General features: G+C 47.1%; 1 protein-coding gene across 3 annotated transcripts; it reads right to left on the minus strand.

Moving 5' to 3' along the window:
* Window positions 1-7,348: 7,348 nt before the first annotated feature.
* Window positions 7,349-19,135, minus strand: POP7 (POP7 homolog, ribonuclease P/MRP subunit). 3 transcript variants are annotated; one of them, XM_026019657.2, is made up of 3 exons: window positions 18,778-19,135; window positions 17,624-17,671; window positions 7,349-8,046 (listed from the first exon to the last, which is right to left on the minus strand). In XM_026019657.2, the coding sequence occupies exon 3, from the start codon at window positions 8,034-8,036 to the stop codon at window positions 7,614-7,616; it is 423 nt and encodes a 140-aa protein (XP_025875442.1). In that variant the 5' UTR covers window positions 8,037-8,046; window positions 17,624-17,671; window positions 18,778-19,135; the 3' UTR covers window positions 7,349-7,613. The 3 variants fall into 3 exon arrangements, with proteins under 3 accessions (XP_025875442.1, XP_025875443.1, XP_025875441.1); XM_026019658.2 differs by lacking the exons at window positions 17,624-17,671; window positions 18,778-19,135 and adding an exon at window positions 8,572-8,693; XM_026019656.2 differs by lacking the exons at window positions 17,624-17,671; window positions 18,778-19,135 and adding an exon at window positions 8,338-8,492.
* Between the last annotated feature and the right edge of the window lie 2 nt (window positions 19,136-19,137).

Genomic DNA, 19,137 nt, shown 5'->3' on the forward strand with positions numbered 1-19,137 from the left:
AGCCCCGCAGTGGGGTCCGTGCTCAGTGAGGAGTCTGCTGGAAAGATTCTCTCCCTCTGACCCTCATCCCCTCCAGATGCGTAGGTATGCTCTCTCCCTCTTTCTCAAATAAATAAATAAATCTTTTTAAAAATTTATTTAAAGAAATTTGGATTTTGTTTGTAAAGAGTCTGAAGGAAACATTCTTTCATTCAAGAAATGAATATTCAGGGATGCCTAGGTGGCTCAGCGGTTGAGCATCTGCCTTTAGCTCAGGGCGTGATCCCGGAGTCCCACATCAGGCTGCCTGCATGGAGCCAGCTTCTCCCTCTGCCTGTGTATCTGCCTCTCTCTCTCTCTCTCTCTCTTTCTCTCTCTCTCTCTCTGTCTCTCATGAATGAGTAAATAAAATTAAGTATTTCCAACAGCAATAAAGGACCAAGGAGAGCATGCATGAAGGGGGCCGGGAGTGTTGGAGAAGGCTGCAGTTTGAGATGGGGCAGTGGAGGAAACTGTGCTGAGGGTGACTTGAATAAAGTCAGTGGAGGTGAGTGAGGGAACCACAAGGTGGGGAGGGCATGATCGGAGAGGGGTTCAGAAGAGGGAAAGGTGGGAGGCAGAGGCTGCTGTGCTTCCAGTGGGAAGTCCTGAGGGCCTGGATTTGCTCCGATCCTGCTCCTCTACCCTCCACTCACCTCCAGCCTGCTCTGGGGTCTCTCCTCAACCCTGGTATATTGACTCCCAGTCTGCTCACTCCACTATGCCCCGGGTCCCAGTTTCCCTCCCGGCACCCAGGCAGCTTCCCAGCCCTGCTTGGCCTTCGGAACCCGGTTCTGCTTCCCTTTCAGATCCCAGCTGTGGGACAAGCACACGCACACTCACGTCCACACACGTCCACACATGCGTTCTGTCCCGACCCCTCCACCCCCCCAGCCTCTGCTCTCCAGTCCCGATTCCTGCGTCACTGCCCTGACCTGACCATGGAGATTGGGCCAGGGACAGATGGAGGGGGCAGACACTGCCTGAGGAGACTGAGGAGAGGAGGAGCCTTTCAGGCTGTGAGACCTGCTGCTTCCCTCATAGCAACTTGTGGGAGGCCTGCCTTTCACCTCTGCCTTCAGCAAAGGAGGGGAGATGGGCCATAAGCACCAGTGCCTAGATGCTAGGTCCTGGTGGACAGGGGTGGTGCTAGCTCATCCTCTGGGGCTTTTGGAGAGAGCTCTCTGATTGCAGATTGGGAGAGAAGGTGTAGAAGAGGATCTCCGTCCACCCCACGCCCAACCCCTAAGTTGTAGTAATCCTACCAGAGGGCAGAGGCTGGTTTGGGGGCCAAATTCAACAAAGATGCTCTTGGTAACTGCCCAGCAGGGCCCAGCTATCTGCCCTTGATATCTGCATACTCTGAAAAGCAGAGAGAAAAATGGAAGCTCCTTGGGCCTCCCCCTCCAACACCCAACACCCCCTGCCACTGGCTACTCCATCGGCCTCCTTATGTCCTTCTGGCGTGGTGCTGACCACTGCAGAAGGTCTCCCCCCTGACCTCTCCAGTCAATCCCCACTAGCTTTCCCATTGAATAGCCTTGTTCATGTCACTCCCCTGAGCAGGAACCTGCCATGGCTCCCAGTTGCCTCAAAACGAAGATTGTCTGTGTTCTGTCATCCACCTGCCTTTCTATCCTATTCTCCCACTTTGCTCATTCCCATTCCTTCCATCACATGAACTCAGATACTTCCTGCCTTTTGCTCACCCTGTGCTGTCTACCTGCATCATCTTTGCACACTATCTCCCCTGGCCCCTTCCCCCGCCCATTCTTCAAAGCCCGAACCCAAGATTTCAGCACCTCTATGAAGGCTTCTCTGATCCCCCAGCAGAAAGTTGTCTCCTTTCTTTGCACTGCTATCATTTATGCACATGGCTTAGGGCTCCTACTGGCTGGGCCACCATACACAGTTTTCAAGATTGAGGACTGCACAACTCCAGGGGGCGCCATTCACATAGATTCACTGGGAATGGCAGTTTCTGGGGTCATGCAGCACAGGAGCCTTGTTAATCAAAAAGAGCAGAGGACAATGTAGGGTAAGTCTTGTTTCACCTCAGTACCTCCCAGGGACCCAGCATGTTGCCTATTTATATGTGGCTGGTATTAGGTGATCCCTCCACTGCAGACAGACACCTCAGCCACAGAATGGGACACCTAGAGTGGGGAAATGAGCCACTCATCCTCTGAATGCTTGCTGGAGCCAGCCTTGACAACCTAGCTCTGGGATCTCGTGGGCCTGTAGAGCCTCCCTCCACTTCCTGAGCAGCGGCCACTGAGGCAGGGCCTGAAAAGGGATGGGTGTGACAGGAGGATGGCGGGGGTGGACATAGGCTCTGTTCCATGGAGTCTTCCTGGCAGTCAGTTCAGAAAGTCCAAGGAGAAGCAAATTTACAGCTCCCCTGAGCTGCCCCAGCCCCCAAGACAGCACGAAGCCCCAGCTGCCTGGAGTCGTGTTGGAGACGAAGGGGGCCTGGGCCTCTCTTCAGTGGCTTTCAGCTTGGCTGGAGAGTTCAGCCAGTGGCCCAGAAGACCTTCTGTGCTGGGAAGTGAGGTGACCAGGGACTGTGGAGGGTGTGGTGGGGGAGGGTTTCCTGGCCCCTGGGGAGTTGGGAAGGGAGCAAGAATGCTGGAGAACAGATTCCTGCTGGAGAACCAAAGAAAGTCCTGTCCAAAGGCCAATTTGGAGAAACTGAGGCAAGGGCTGCTTTCGGGGTCATAAAGTAGCCAAGTAGAACCAGACATCCAGGTGTCTTCTCTCAACAAGCATTGGCTCTGTGGCCCAGCAGCTTAAAGGGGGTTGTCCTGTAAACAAGGGAGCCCAGATTAGCGGCCTGAGCTCTGCCATTTACTAGGAGCCGACTGGGACTGGTGACTTTACCTGTGAGCCAATGCATGGCAGGTGATAGTAATTGCTTCCCGGGACTATTGTGGGTTATGTAACACCTGGAGTAAGGTGATCAATAAATGCTGGCTGTTATTACTACACTAACTCTGCTTTATTATCCCTCCTACTTGTTCTCACTTTGGAGTCACATCTCCAGCATATTCTCCAGACTTCCTCCAGCACACTCTACTTTTCCCTCTGAGCAGCTAGGCACAACTCATGGGAACTGCTCTGTGCTGTTTTAGCTGCCTGGCCGAGCAACTCACTGGAAGACATCATGAGAACAGTGGGGTGTGGATGGAGGTCTCTCTGGGTGTATGCACTGACTGCACTTTGGAGAAACTTGCCCCTGAACACAACTGAGTGAAATGAAGTCACTGTGGGAGTTGCCGGTGGTTTCAGATGCAGGTATTAAGCCTATAGACTCTTTCTACTTAGAAGAATATAGGCCAAGATCTCCTGAAGGGTAGTTTATAGAAGACTTAGACATACTCGTAAACATCCAAATTTAGCAAATATATTCCCAAATTGTTCATGGTTCACCGAGAACCAACAAATATCAAGAACCTATTGCTTGACCCCATGGGCATCCCCTATGATCTGTATAGAAGGGAACTTTTTTGCTCCTGTTTTATTTCATGAACCAGCAAATGAGTTTAGGATTTTCACAGAAGTATATATATATATATATATATATATATATATATATATATATATATATATTAAGATTTTATCTATTTATTCGTGAGAGACACAGATAGAGAGGCAGAGACACAGGTATAGAGAGAAGCAGGCTCCTCGAAGGGAGCCTGATGCAGGAGTAGATCCCAGGACCTGGGATCATGCCCTGAGCCGAAGGCAGACGCACAACCGCTGACCCACCCAGGTGTCCCAGAAGTGTATTTTTCTTGCAGTGAACAAAACTCAGACTCTGAACTGGAAAAGACCTAGGAGGTCCCATGAAAGTGAAGGCTTACCCTCTCTTTGTGTACTTCCAGTGGCAAGCCATTTGGTGTTTTCTCAAGGGAGCAGAGGCTTGTTATAGGTGGACAGCAAGCTGTCTCCTGTGTATCCCGTCCATCTATGCAGTGATATTTATTAGATACTGGACTGGGCAATGAGATCACTTCTCCTTGATGTTATCTCATCAGTTTGGTAACTAACTCCCCTGATCACCCCACTCAGAGGACAAAGGAACAAGCTTTGTAAAAAATTAACATTTTTTATTATAAAAATGATCTGTGATCATTGAAAACTAGAAAATATGGCTGAACCAAAACACATGAATGAAAAGCACTCATATTGCCATTACGAAGGCGGAGTCTTAAGTGGTTACATCCAGACATCTTTCTTGGTGAGATCATTTTCGCCTCACCCCAAACCTCCATGCAGTTGGACATCTGCTCCCTGAGGAAGTACCTTGAGCACAAGAGTTTTAGTCCAACTTCTCCAGAGGTTCAAGGATTTAATGGAACATGTCCCTCTTCCCCCAACTCCTGACCAAGCACTACAAACTGACCTGAGACAGAGTATGACGACATCCCTAGGAGGATCATCACTCTATCCAAGCCAGTTCATGAGTCCTGAGGGCAGGTCTTCTTCCCTGCTGAGTAAGCCACAGATTTAACAGCTAACAGAACTAGAAGCCTGGCCTTGTAAATCAAACACACACAAATCACCTTTCATCCCCTCTCCCTATAACCCACAAAGAGGCCTGAAACCATTTCTTTGCAAAATGGCTCATATTAACAACAGTAGTTTTTACAACTTATGGAGCCTGTACTAACGCCAGGGACAGTTACAAGCACAATGCCCATTCTTTGTCTTTTTAACATCTTACTCCCTATGGACTTTATAGGACCAGTTTATACCTTCATGGGAAGGCCTGGTACTTAACACAGATCCCTAAAAGTAATGCATGATCAATAATGCTATGAATGATGAGCAGATGTCTGCACCCTCCTCCAAAACAAAGCATTTCAATTCTGGCCTCTGGGGATCTGGTTTTAGAGTTGGAGGTCATTTCAAACTCACTGTGGCTTATGCAGATGTTGTGTAAAAAGAAGGGAGGAGAACTGCATTTGGACACACCTTCTGCCCCTATCTTCTTCCCCTTTCTCCAACCCTGATGGAAGACATTTCAGAGTCAATAGGAGGAAGGGGAATAGAGGTGGTATTTGGCCGACTGAAGGGATTTGGAGTTCAGAGTTCCCTGCCCTGCCCACCATGCCTGGACTCCAACAGATGCAGGAGCCTTCCCCATGCCCCCTATGTGCCTACACATGCAAAAGGGTGAGCTCTTGGACCCTCTTCCTTCAAACAGCAATGTCTATGGGCTGTTTTTGAGGATCTGCCACCGAGGGAAGCCCCAACAGCAAGCACTGAAAGAAAGTAGAGTAGAAACAACAACAAACAGGCTGGGAGAGGTAGCTGCCAAAACAAACCAAATGCAAAATGTCTGCTTGCCACCACCTCGGCTGGGCCCAGGCCAGGAGCTCAGAGACCAGAACACATACGTGCAGGGAGACACATAGTTCCAGCGAACTCCCTGCTGGCTCCCCATTCTGCTACTGGACGCTCTGGGGCAAGAGAGCCTTGCAGTCAAGGCTTATCTGATAAGGTAACAAGGTGGGCAGTATTGTTGGGGGTATCTGAGAGAAATGTCTCCCTGGTGCCTCCAGCTTTCTAGCCACCCTGAGTGACCCTTGAGTCCCATAGCACACCCTGCCTATTCATGAATCCCCTTGGCACATGCTGACCCCTCTGCCATATATGTCCTCTCCTCTTTGCCTGGCAAACTCCTATTCATCTTTCAATACCCAAGCCAAAGGTGAAGCCATTTTGGACACCAGCAGGAAGGTAGTCCTCTCACTCCCCACATTTTCAAATCATGGCTCCTCTTACTTCTTACATAACTCACCTTCCTACTCACTCACAAAAATGGGTGTTACCTACCTTCCCAATGAAATGGGGGAGCTCCTTGAAGGCAGGGGCTTTTGAACTGGTTTTGTATCTCCAGGGCCCAACCCTGGCCTTGGCCCACAGTAGCAAACTAGAGTAAAACCCTGTTACTTTTAGATCAGAGGCTTTCAAACTCTTAGGACTTTGATCAACAGTAAAAAACACAAAATGGGATGCCTGGGTGGCTCAGCAGTTGAGCATCTGCCTTCAGCTCAGGGTGTGATCCCGGGTCCGGGGATCGAATCCCTTATCGGGCTTCTCCCTCTATGCCTCTCTCTGTGTGTCTCTCATGAATAAATAAAATCTTAAAAAAAAAAATTCAAACAGTAAAAAAATGCAATTTATATAACTAGTACATGTGTTGGATACCTATATACATAACTGAAAGGCACCAGCAAATACTACCATTTCAGGCCCATTTTTGTAACGAGAAAAAGCTTTTTAAAAGGCTTGGACTTGGGATGCCTGGGCGGCTCAGCGGTTGAGAGCCTGCCTTTGGCCCAGAGTGTGATCCTAGAGTCCCAGGACTGAGTCCCACATCAGGCTCCCTGCATGGAGCCTGCCCCCCACCCGCTCCTGCCCCCCCCTCCCCCCACCGTGTGTGTCTCATGAAGAAATAAATAAAATCTTAAAATTGATTTTAAGATGCACAAATGGGGGGATCCCTGGGTGGTGCAGCGGTTTAGTGCCTGCCTTTGGCCCGGGGCGTGATCCTGGAGACCCGGGATCGAATCCCACGTCGGGCTCCCAGTGCATGGAGCCTGCTTCTCCCTCCGTCTATGTCTCTGCCTCTCTCTCTCTCTCTGTGACTATCATAAATAAATTTTAAAAAAAATTTAAAAAAAAAAGATGCACAAATGGTTCACCACCCACTTTGATAAACGTTGCTTTAGAGGACTCTAGCTTGATAAACCGGAGAAATCAGATCTCCCTACAAGTATTCGAACAAAAATATACTTACTCCATGCGCATAGTAATTGGAGGCTCTTCTTTCCGACTAGAGCAGCCCACCCAGGAGGATCTAAAAGGTTCTGGACAACTTGGGCCCCACACCCAAGGACCAGGAATCAGGTGAAGCGGTGTGTCAGTCCCTATCACAGAGCCTGACAAAAAGGAGGTCCCAGTCTTTGCTCCCTTTGTCCTCAAATTCTCACCTTTCTTGTCCTGGGAACCGCCACCAGAAAGCCTGATGCTTCCTGAGTGTACAGCCATCCCAGCTTTACTTTACAGGCAAGAGTGTACACCTTATCCACTCAGCCTTCCTCTGAGAGTACAAAAATGTTTAAAGCAAACACTGGAATTCTCAGGCTTTTGCTTGTACTAAAGTTTGTTCTGTTACACTGTCTGTAGCTGTAGTACTATCTATACTCTCTGCAAAGGCAGGATACACTAGGGGTTCCCTCCTGTATGTAAATACTTGTAAAGTGTCCTATTCTCCCTTTCCATGTCATACAGAATTTACACAGGAGAGAGACAGTGGCAGTGGGGTGACTGCATACTAACACAGCTGGGTAGTTTTTATTGTCTCTGACAATGGTTACAGATCAGACTCAGGAAGACCCACTGCTTGGGCCCAACAAGAGACAATACTATTCTTCTCCATTCAGAGTCCTCTGGGCTGTAAGGTAATAGGGTTTTTCTTACGTGGCTCTGGTAGAAGATCCATGACTGTATTCAGTACAAGAAGAGCCAATATCTGAGCCTACCTATGTGGGGGTGGGTGGATAAGGTGCCCACCCTCATTTCGATTACTTGGGGGTAACCCTGAAGACACGGATGTGGATGGCCGAGTTGTTGCGGATGCGGGTCAGCGGCTCTCGTGTGTCAGTCTCTGGTTCCAGCTCATCGACGAGCTCCACGGTGGAGGTATTGGCAGCCACCTGCAAGGACCCGAAGCTGCCCGCTTGAAGCTGTAGGGCAATGTTGATGGCACGGTTGATGGCCAGGCCCAAGCCATGAATGTAGATCTCACTGCATGAGTTCTGACCCCGAGCCCCTCCGTCCAGAAGCTTCTGGCAGCGGGCCAGCTGAGCCTTAAAGTCAGTCTTCATGTTGACATAAATGTCATTGGGCCTCCGGGGCAGGCGGTGGGGAAGCCGCTTCCGAAGGGTATACTCCACCGGGTCCAGCTCAGCCTCGACCGCCCCGCGGGGCTCTCGGTTTTCAGCCATGCTGTGTGCCCTGACGCGGGGAGGGGAGATCAGAGAGAGGTGACCAGCCACGTCGCTGCCTTTCCTACCCCATTTCCAGGACAAAAGGTGCAGACACGAGGGGGCGCACTCAACTCGCCTCTTCCCTTCCAGCCTCAGTCCCCTCCCACTCACCCCAATCTCCCGAACCTCCCTCACCCCGGTTCCTATTCATTCAGGACACCGCCCCCAACCCCGGGCCCCTCCACCGCCCCTCTTCCCAAGCACGCGGCCCGGTCCCGGCCGAGCTACTCAAGCGCTGTTCCCACCCGCCCGGACTGACCGCGCAGCCCGGGACGCTCAGGTCCCAGAAAGAGAAGGAAAGCGGCCACGCTACAGGATCGCGAGTTCGCGGGCGCCCTGACGGCTCCAAGCTCCTGGAAGCGCTGCGCACTGCGCACGCGCGCCCGTCCCCCGCGATCTACGAATCGCCTTCCCGGCCTCTGTTCTCCCCGCCCCTCTGGGCGCGCGCGCGACCGCGGGAATGTGTTTAAGTAACGCGAGAGCGCTGGCAGACCTCCTTTACCACGTGTACGCCACGCAGGCGGGGCGCGGAGGCAGGAGGCACATACTAAGTCAAAACTGGGGAGGGCCAGCTTCTCTAGGCCAGTCCAAGTTACTGGCTCACGGGAGGGGTCCTGAAAGGGAGGAAGGAAGAGAGACTATTGTAGGGGCGTGGAGGACTTGGGGTAGGGGCTTACAAAGATGGCGGGGAGGGCTGAGCGTTCAAGAGCAGGTGAAGGGACCTGAAGGCAAGTGTGGACTCCCGCGTCCATCGCAATTCCTCTCGTCAGAGGAGGCGTGGCAGAGCCGATCTCCCGCCCTGGGCCCCCCGCTGCCCAGAGATTGAGTGGGGAATTGAGCGGTGGGGCCGCGCCCTCGGCAAAAGACGCCGCCTTGGGACTCCCCTGTAGGTCACAGGGACCCGCGCTCTCCCCATCTCTTGCAAGGGCTAACCGCCAGGTCAGCTCTTGGGAACCCATACTTTAAGCCGTAGGCCCAGCCTTCAGGGTTCCCTCAGAGCACGCTGACCCACCCTCACGCTTCAGCCTCTACCTACCAGGGAGTTCATCGGCCTCTGCCCCTCTCCCGCCAGCGAGGATGTGCGCCCCCTGGCGGGCAGGATGGGGCGGTGCCTGGGGGGTTCGTGGCTCCTCGGCCAATACGGAGGGGTTTCTTGTGACCAGCTTGGTACAGCTTTTGGAGACTTCCCTTCAAAAATGAGTTAGACCTGCATTGGGAACCTAGGACTACTCTGCTTGAGTTGCCCCAACAGTCAGATGGGGATGATAATTCCTGTTTTGCAACTGTGAAACCCAATATAGTTTTGTAAACTGTAAGCCTACACATGTGAATTGGCATTGTTATGACCCTGTTGGACTGGAGGTTGGAGGGGGGATCAGGTTCCTGAGGACTTCTCTACCAGCACCATTTAAATCCTGTTGTTCTCCTTTTAGTTTCAGATTATTTCATTAATACCAAGTTTGGGGGTTTATGTGGGGGTGAGGAGGAAAGGCTGGCTACAACCCTATTTTGCCTCAAAAGTGACTTTTAGGTTGAGTTGATGGATAAACAGTTTTTCAGAGAACCAGTGAGTATTCTGGGGACACTGAACGAAAGTTTTTAAATTTTTCTTTACAGTGTTTGACAGAAGAGAGAGCACAAGCAGGAGGAGCAGCAGGGAGAGGGAGAAGGCCCTGGCAGAGTGGGGAGCAGGAAGTGGGGCAATCCCAGGATCCTGAGAGCATGACCTGAGCCAAAGGTAGACTTCTTTTTTTTTTTTTTTTTTTTTTTAAGATTTTTATTTATTCATGAGAGACACAGAGAGGTAGAGAGGCAGAGACATAGGCAGAGGGAGAAGCAGGCTCCATGCAGGAAGCCCGATGTGGGACTCGATCCTGGGACTCCAGGATCACGCTCTGGGCCAAAGGCAGGCATTAAACCGCTGAGCCACCCAGGTGCCCCTGAAAGTTTTAATAGAAACATAATTTAAGCTTCCACCTCAAGGAACTAGAAAATGAAGAGTCAAATAAAGTCAAAGGGAAGAGAAGTGAGGGAATAATAAAAAACAAAAATCAATAAAACCGAACACAAAAACAATAGAGAAACTCAATATAAAAGCTGTTTGTGGGATCCCTGGGTGGCACAGCGGCTTGGCGCCTGCCTTTGGCCCAGGGCGCAATCCTGCAGACCCGGGATCGAATCCCACGTCGGGCTCCCGGTGCATGGAGCCTGCTTCTCCCTCTGCCTGTCTCTGCCTCTCTCTCTCTCTCTCTGTGTGTGACTATCATAAATAAATTTAAAAATTAAAAAAAAAAAGCTGGTTGTTTGAAAAGATCAGTAAAGTTGGTATGTATCTAACAAGACTGCAAAGCAAGAACAAAAGAAGGAAAACGTGCAGTGTCTGGCTGGCTCAGTCAGTAGAGCATGCAGCTCTTAATTGTGGGGGTTGTAAGTTCAAGCCCCACGTTGGGTATAGAGATTACTTAAAAATAAAATCTTAAAAAAAAAGGAAGACTCGGGGCACCTAGCTGGCTCAGTGGTTGAGCTGTATACTCTATCCTCTGATCCGGAGTCTGCCTTTGGCTCAGGTAGCAATCCCAGAGTCTAGGATCATCCCTCATCGGGCTCCCCACAGGGAGCCTGCTTCTCCCTCTGTGTTTCTGCCTCTCTCTGTGTCTCTCATGAACAAATAAATAAAATCTTAAAAAAAAAAAAGACTCAAATTATGATTACCAGAACCAAAAGTGGGGATAGCACTAAAGATCCTCCTATGCAAAGAATACTTAGAGAATAATACAGGCATGGCTTGGAGATTTTGTGGGTTGAGTTCCAGATGACTGCAATAAAGTGAATATTACAATAAAGTGAGTCAGAGATGCCTGAGTGGTTGAGTGTCTGCCTTTGGCTCAAATCATGATCCTGGAGTCTGAGGATCGAGTCCCACATCAGGCTTCCTGCATGAAGCCTGCTTCTCCCTCTGCCTATGTCTCTGCCTCTCTGTATCTCTCATGAATAAATAAATAAAATCTTAAAAACAACAACAACAACAACAAACAATAGGGGCATCCCAGGTGGCTCAGTGGTTTAGCGGCACGTTCAGTCCAGGGTGTGATCCTGGGGTCCCGGAATTGAGTCCCATGTCAGGCTTCCTGCGTGGAGCCTGTTTCTTCCTCTGCCTGTGTCTGGGCCTCTCTCTCTCTCTCTCTCTCTCTCTGTCTCTCATGAATAAAAACATAAAATCTTTAAAAAACAAACAATAAAGTGAGTCAAATATTTCTGGTTTCTCTGTATATATAAAATTTATGTTTACACCATACTGTAGTCTTTTAAGTTTGCAATGGCATTATATCAAGAAAGTATATATCTTAATCTAAAAATACTTAATTGCTGAAAAATGCTAACCATCGTCTGAGCTTTCAGTAAGTTGTAATCACTGAACACCATAACAAATACAAGAAGTTTGAAATTTCAAGAGAATTAACCAAAATGACACACACAGAAGTAAGCAAATGCTGTTGGAAAAGTGGTGTTAACAGACAGGGTTGCCACAAACCTCCAATTTGTGAAAAACGCAGTATCTATAAAGTGCAATAAAAATGTGCCTGTACAAATTCTATATACACAAATTTAGCAACCTAGATGAAATGGACCGATTTCCTAGGTAACCACAACCTACAGAACTTACCTGAGATGAAATAGATCATCTGAATAGTCCTGTAACTATTAAAGTAATTACAGTCCTAGTTTTTAAAAATCTTTAGAAAAATATCTAGGTTCACATGATTTAACTGGTGAATTATAAGAAAAAACAAAAAACAAAACTCCACACAAATTCTACACAATCTCTTCTCTATAGAAGAGGAAGGAACATTTCCTAAATGATTTTATAAGACCAAAACCAGACAAAGGTTATATAAAAGAAAACTACAGACCAATATTTCTCATGAACAAAGATGCAAAAATCCTCTATAAGATTCTACCAAACTGAATCCAGCAGTATTTAAAAAGAATTATAAACAATGACCAAGTAGAGTTTACTCCAAAGATCCAGGCTAGGATGCCTGGGTGGCTCAGCAGTTGAGCATCTGCCTTTGGCTCAGGGCATGATCCTGCGGTCCTGGGTTCGAATTCCACATGGGGCTCCCTGCATGGGACCTGCTCCTCCCTCTGCCAAAGTCTCTGCCTCTCTCTGTGTCTCTCATGAATAAATAAAATTTAAAAAAACAAAAAAGATTCGGGCTGGTTCAATATATGAAAAATACTTTCATTTATCATATGAACAAGCTAAGCAAGACCATGTATATAATACCAATCAATGCAGAAAAAAAAATTTAACATTTAGTATCCATTTATGAGAAAGACTTTCAGCAAAGAGTAGAAGGAACTTCCTCAACCTGTTAAAGAGCATCTTTAACAGACAATCATACTTCATGCTATAAGACTAGAAACCTTTTTCTTAAAATCGGGTAATAAGGCAAGGATGTCATCTATCACCACTCCAATTGGTAAAGTTCTAGCCAATACAATAAGGCAAAGAAAAGATTGGAAAGGAAGAAATAAAAACAGTCTCTATTTGCTGATGGCATGATTGTATACATAAAAAGTTTTGAGGAATCTACAAAGAACTCATATAATTAATAAATGAATTTAGCAGGTTTAGCAAGATACAAGATTAACATACAAAAATCAACCATGTAGGGATCCCTGGGTGGCGCAGCGGTTTGGCACCTGCCTTTGGCCCAGGGCGTGATCCTGGAGACCCGGGATCGAATCCCATATCAGGCTCCCAGTGCATGGAGCCTGCTTCTCCCTCTGCCTGTGTCTCTGCCTCTCTCTCTCTCTCTGTGACTATCATAAATAAATAAAAATTAAAAAAAAAAAAATCAACCATGTATAGATACAATTGGAAACTGAAATTTAAAATACAATGCTATTTATAATGGGGGCGGGGAATGGGGAGGAGGAGAGGAGGAGGGAGAAGTATTAAGTCTAAGTCTGACAAAACACGTATAGAATCTATACGTAGTTGAAAACTACAAAATCCGGGGATTCCTGAGTGGCTCAGTGGTTTAGCGCCTGCCTTCAGCCCAGGGTATGATCCTGGAGTCCCGGGATCGAGTCCCTGCATGGAGCCTGCTTCTCCCTCTGCCTGTGTCTCTGCCTCTCTCCGTGTCTCTCATGGATAAATAAATAATATTAAAAAAAAACAAACCTACAAAATCCTGGGGCACCTGGGTGTCTCAGTGGTTGAGCATCTGCCTTTGGCTCAGGTCATGATCCCTGGTTCCTGGGATCAGTCTTGTATCAGGCTTCCCGCAGGGAGCCTGCTTCTCCCTCTGCCTAGGTCTCTGCCTCTCTCTGTGTCCCTCATGAATAAATAAATAAAATCCTAAACAAAACAAAACAAAAAAACCTACAAAATCCTGATGAAGAACTCAAATCTAAATTAAAGAAGAGAGGTCCATGTATTGAAGACTGAACATAGTAAAGATACCAATTGTCTCCGAACTGAACTCTGGGTTTAAGGCAATTCCTATGAAAATCCCAGCAAGAATTTCTGTAGGTATAGACAACGTTATTGTAAAGTTGGTATGGAAGGGCAAGGGAAATTTTTTTTTTTTTAAGGGCAAGGGAAATTTTGAAAAAGTTGGAACTGTGCTACCTGACTTTAAGACTTACTACTACATAAACACAATATCCAGACAGTGTGGTATCTGCCGAAGGATAAACACACAAATCAATAAGATGGAATAGAGAACCCAAAATAGATTTGCACAAATACAGCCAGACAAAGGTGCAAACGCAGTTGAAAGAGGGAAAGAGTAAGTCTTTTCAGCAAGTGGTTCTGAGACTACTGGATAAATACAAGAATCGAACTTTAACCCTATACAAAAACTTAATACAAAATGGATGGTAGGTCTAAATAAAAATGTAGAATCATAAAACTTTTAGATGAAAATTTAGGGAAAAAAATCTTCATGAACATGAACATAGAGTCAGGTGAAGAATTCTTAGACACAACTCCAAAAGCACAAACTATTAAAGAAAAAATTTGAGGGGCACCTGGGTGGCTCAGTCATTGAGTGTCTGCCCTTGGCTCACTGTCAGGCTCAGGTCCTGATCCTGGGTCCTGGGATGAGTCCTGCATTGGGCTCCCTGCAGGGAGCCAGCTTCTCCCTCTGCCTATGTCTCTGCTTCTCTCTGTCTCTTATGAATAAATAGACATTAAAAAATAGATAAAATCTTTTTTTAAAAAAGAAAAAAATGATATTTTATCAATTATATCTCATAATGTGGCAAAAAGGGGGAAATAAAAAACTTTCACTCTGCAAAAGAGTACATTCATATAATGAAAAGGGAAGCCATAGACTGGGAAAAAATATTTGCAAATTACTTACCAGACAAAAGACTTGTATCCAGAATAGAACTCTCTAAACTCAAGAGTTAAAAAAAAAAAAAATAACCTGATTAGAAAATGGGCAAAAGTCTTGAACAAAGATTTTGGCAAAGAAAGTATAAGGATGGCATATGAGATATTCAATGTTGTTATTAAGGAAACCCAAATTAAAACTATGGTCAGGTACCATTACATGCCTATTAGAATGTCTGCAAGAAAAAGTCTTGACACTACCAAGTATTGATGAGAATGCAGGGAAACTGATGTATCACACACTACTTGTGGGAATGTTAAATGGTCTAGCCACTCTGGAAAATAGTTTGGCAATTTATTCCAAAATTAACCACACAGGGCAGTCCCGGTGGCTCAGCGGTTTAGTGCTGCCTTCAGCCCAGGGTGTGATCCTGGAGACCGGGGATCGAGTCCCACGTCAGGCTCTCTGCGTGGAGCCTGCTTCTCCCTCTGCCTGTGTCTCTGCCTCTCTCTCTCTCTCTCTCTCTCTCTCTCTGTGTGTCTCTCATGAGTAAATAAATAAAATCTTTAAAAAAAAATTAAATTAAATTAAGCACACAGTCAGCCTATGACCCAGCAAGAGCACTCAAAGGTATTTTAAAACCCATTCACAAATGTCTACAGCAGTTTTTTTTTTTTTTCCTACAGCAGTTTTATTTGTACTAGCTCCAAAGTGGAAACACCCCAGGTGCCTTTCAGTGGGTGAATAGTTAAACATAATGGCACATCCATATCACGGAAGAGTTCTCAGCAATAAAAGGCGGATCAAGAAGACTTGGTAGGCTGTTGGAATACTAGTTACATCACAGAATATCATGCTAAACAGCTCACAGTTTTGTGTGGAAGGCAAATGAGATGAGCAAAATAGTGACCTGTGCTAAATGGGGAGCATGTACAGGATTCGGTGGAGTCCCTTGGAGGAATAGCCAATATGACCTTGGGGAGATCTAAGGTTTTCCAAAGGAAGCAGTGGCTAACCTGAGCTAGGAATGTTTAGCAGTAGGGCTCATAGACTGTGCAGTCCCTCCGGTTACAACAGAGAGGTCTGGAAGGCCCAAGCCCTGTGAGTGCAGGAAGAAAGGAGGAACCTGCAAAAGACTCAGGAGTAGCTGGTGAGGTAAGAGGAAAACCCAGCGAGTATGGTGTCCTGGAAACTAGGTGAAGAAAGCATTTCCTGGAGGAGGGAGTGACCAGCTGTGTCATATGCAGCTGATAGGCCACATAAGATAATGGATCACTGGATTCAGGAACGTGCTGGTCACGGATAACCTGACAAGCTGTTATATTTGGTAGACGGGAAAACTGAGCTGGTGGCAGAAAGTAATTCTGAATGCAATAAATTCATTTTGAGGCCCATTTTGTGTGATAATTAAGAATAAACAGTTTATGAACTGTCTCTCCAGGGATGCCTGGGTGGCTCAGTTGGTTAAGCTGTCTGCTTTCGGCTCAGGTCATGATACTGGGGTCCTGGGATCCAGCCTCAGGGCTCCCTGTTGAGTGAGGAATCTGCTTCTCCCTCTTCCTCTCCCTCTGCCCCTCCTCCCCCCCTCTCGTGTTCTCTGTCTCAAATAAATATTTAAATTTTTTTATTATTTTTTAATTATTATTCATTATTATTTTTTAATTATTATTTTTAATTATTATTTTTTTAAGATTTTACTTATTCATGAGAGAGAAGCAGGCTCCCTGAGGGGAGCCTGATGTGGGACTAGATCCCAGGACCCCAGATTCATGATCTGAGCCAAAGGCAGACAACTCAACCACTGAGCCACCCAGGTGTCCCTAAAAAAAAATTGTTAAATGAACTATTTAAAAAAACCCAAAAACGAACTATCACTCTATTACTCAAGAAGTGTGTCTTTTCATGAGATCTGAAGAATGTTTTCTAAATGTTGACATCCAGATAATGTAGAATGGTTCATGATTTAGGTGAGTGAAACCAGGCACTGTAATAAACTGATTTGACAATAAGATGGTACTTATCTTTCTGCATTTTGTTTTAGGCAAACACTACAGAGGAATCTGCCATTAGGAAAAAAGGCAGTGCTTGGCTGTTTAGACTTCAGACCTCCCTTTCATCTTGATTAATCACCTAACCAAATCTTTCTCTTCAGTTCAAAAACCCGCCAATTTATTTTTATTTTTTAAAAGATATTATTTATTTATTGATGAGAGACAAAGAAGGAGAGTCAGATTTAGGCAGAGGGAGAAACAGGCTTCCTGCAGGGAACCTGATGTGGGACTGTATCTCACGACCCTGGGATCATGACCTAAGTCAAAGGCAGACAACCACTGAGCCACCCAGGTGCCCAAAAGTCCACCTTTTTTTTTTTTTTTAAGATTTTATTTATTTATTCATAAGAGACACAGAAAGAGGAAGAGACATAGGCAGAGGTTAGAAGCAGGCTCCCTGCAGAGAGCCTGATGGGGGACTTCATCCCAGGACCCCAGGATCATGACCTGAGCCAAAGGCAGACGCTCAACCACTGAGCCATCCAGCCCCAAAAAGCCCAACAATTTAAAACACAGACCAAGACATTTAACAGCATAGCACCGGAATAAACAAAAATATTTTAGGTCTGAGTCTTTTTTTCCTAATTCTCTTTTTCATTCCATATGGGAGATGCACTGTTCTGATTTCAATATTCTTTCTCAAAGAGGTACACTTCACAGATTCAAATTCCACAGTGTCTTCAGCAACAGGAGCAGCAGCAACATTTTCCCCAGCTCTACAGTTGGAGGAGATTACTGGGCCAGGGTCACAAGCTGGAACACAAGGAACCCTTGGTGATCGCTCCAACCCTGTACCCTAGAGTCCAGCATGTGCTCCTTGGCAGACAGCATCTAGTGGGTGCTACTTTCAGATCAAACACATGTTCATGTTAGCATTCAAAGCCCTCAGCTGAAGTTTCACTTCCCTTCTCACCCAACTAGGGATTCAGGTGCTCTTTTCCCATTAGCCAGGAATGTGACTATTGTATAGCTGACCCCCACTCTTCCTAAACCTACCCAAGTGCCTTCCTTCCAGCTTAGCACAGGGCCCCACCATGCCCTACAGATGGCATTCCACAGACATTCCCCCCCCCCTTTCCCCTATACCAAAAATGCGTGATCTCATATTTGCTAAATTAATAATCGAGACATGCTGAGACCTTACTCATTCAGAGATTTGGCTGCTGGGAACTTCCATCACCCAGGACACAATCTAGAAAAGTAAAAAAAAAAAAAAAAAGCAACAACAGTTTGTAACAGAAAAACTGTCATAAGCTTATAAGCTTTAAGTGAAGAATTCTCACCCAAGCCTGGATTCTGTCGATACATTTTTATACAGTGTTCATGTTCACAACTGAATATCCTCTCTCCTGTACTCCTGTAAAACCAGAAGCCCCCCCCTCCCCCCAGTCAGCTAACATTTGTGGAGTACTTGCCCTGTGCCAAACAGTGTGTTAAATGCTTTACCAGACAATCCAGAGACGGAACAGATTATTTCCAAGGCCACAGGCAGTAATGAATGAAATCTGCACAGGAGCCCTTGCTTTAAACAATTGCTATTTTCCAGCCTCGCAGCAAGCGGGGGAGACTAACAGCACTAAGAAATCCTGACTGCATGAAAGTGAAGGGAACTGGGAAAAAAAAAAAAAAACACAGACACTAAAACTGCTAGGACAGAGAAGCCTGGGGAACACTGGTGCGGGAACAAAGGGCCTTCTGGTAGCTCCTGAGGTCTGCGCTCCATTCTGGCACAACACAAGACACTCAAGTTCTATGTCCCACTTTAGCTTTCTCCGTCCTGAGGATTACACTGTGTTTGCTAACAGCTGTTTTAGGAAGCCAGAAAGTACAGTATACATTCTGAATAACCAGCCCCCCCTACCCCGCCAAAAAGGTGAAAATACACAGGGGATAAAAAACAAAACAAAACAAAAAACCTTTCACCCTAAAAAGTTCAGGGACTTGGAAAAATCTTTCGTGAAAACCCCTTTTTTAAACAAAGGAGGTGTCAATCTACTCATATTTGCATAATAATTTCTCTCTTCACCGTCTTTCACATTCACCTATTTTAGTTCTTCCAGCACTCGGGGAATGGAGTGGGGTGGAGGTCGGGGGTGGGGCGGAGAACAGCGTAACACCTGACCTAAAAGTGAAACTGAGGCTCCATCAACTGCTTTGCCCCCGGGGTCTAGAAGCTAGTAGTCAGTGGCGGAGCCAGATGGAAACTCTGGGTCTCATTAGCCAGTGCTGCTTCGGACACTTTCCAAATCATTAGTTCCTCACTTATTTTATATATCCCAGGACTTCTAATTAACACACCTCTGGATCGTATGCTGTCTCCTTCAATCCAGGTGGGCTTCCTGGAGGAAACCGACTGGAGAGGCGAGCCCTGCGATGCCACCTACGGCGGCCTCCGTCGCGACGGTCGCGCGTCACGTGCTGGGAGCAGCCGGGGGGCAGGCGAGGAGTGCCCCGGGGACCCCACCCCCCACCCCGGCCCGCTGCAGGCCCTGCGTCACGTGACGAGCCAGGCCTCGGGTCACGTGCCGGGGGGGTAATTTCGGGGGCGGCGGGCGCCCGGGCTCCCCACTGGGCAGGCGGGGCGGGCGCTAGGCCGTGCGGGTCGCCGGGGACCGGGGCTACGGAGGGAGCGGCGGCGGCGGCTGCAGAGGCGGCCGC

Source organism: Vulpes vulpes, chromosome 3, assembly GCF_048418805.1.
Source record: "Vulpes vulpes isolate BD-2025 chromosome 3, VulVul3, whole genome shotgun sequence".
NCBI classification, from domain to species: Eukaryota; Metazoa; Chordata; class Mammalia; order Carnivora; family Canidae; genus Vulpes; species Vulpes vulpes.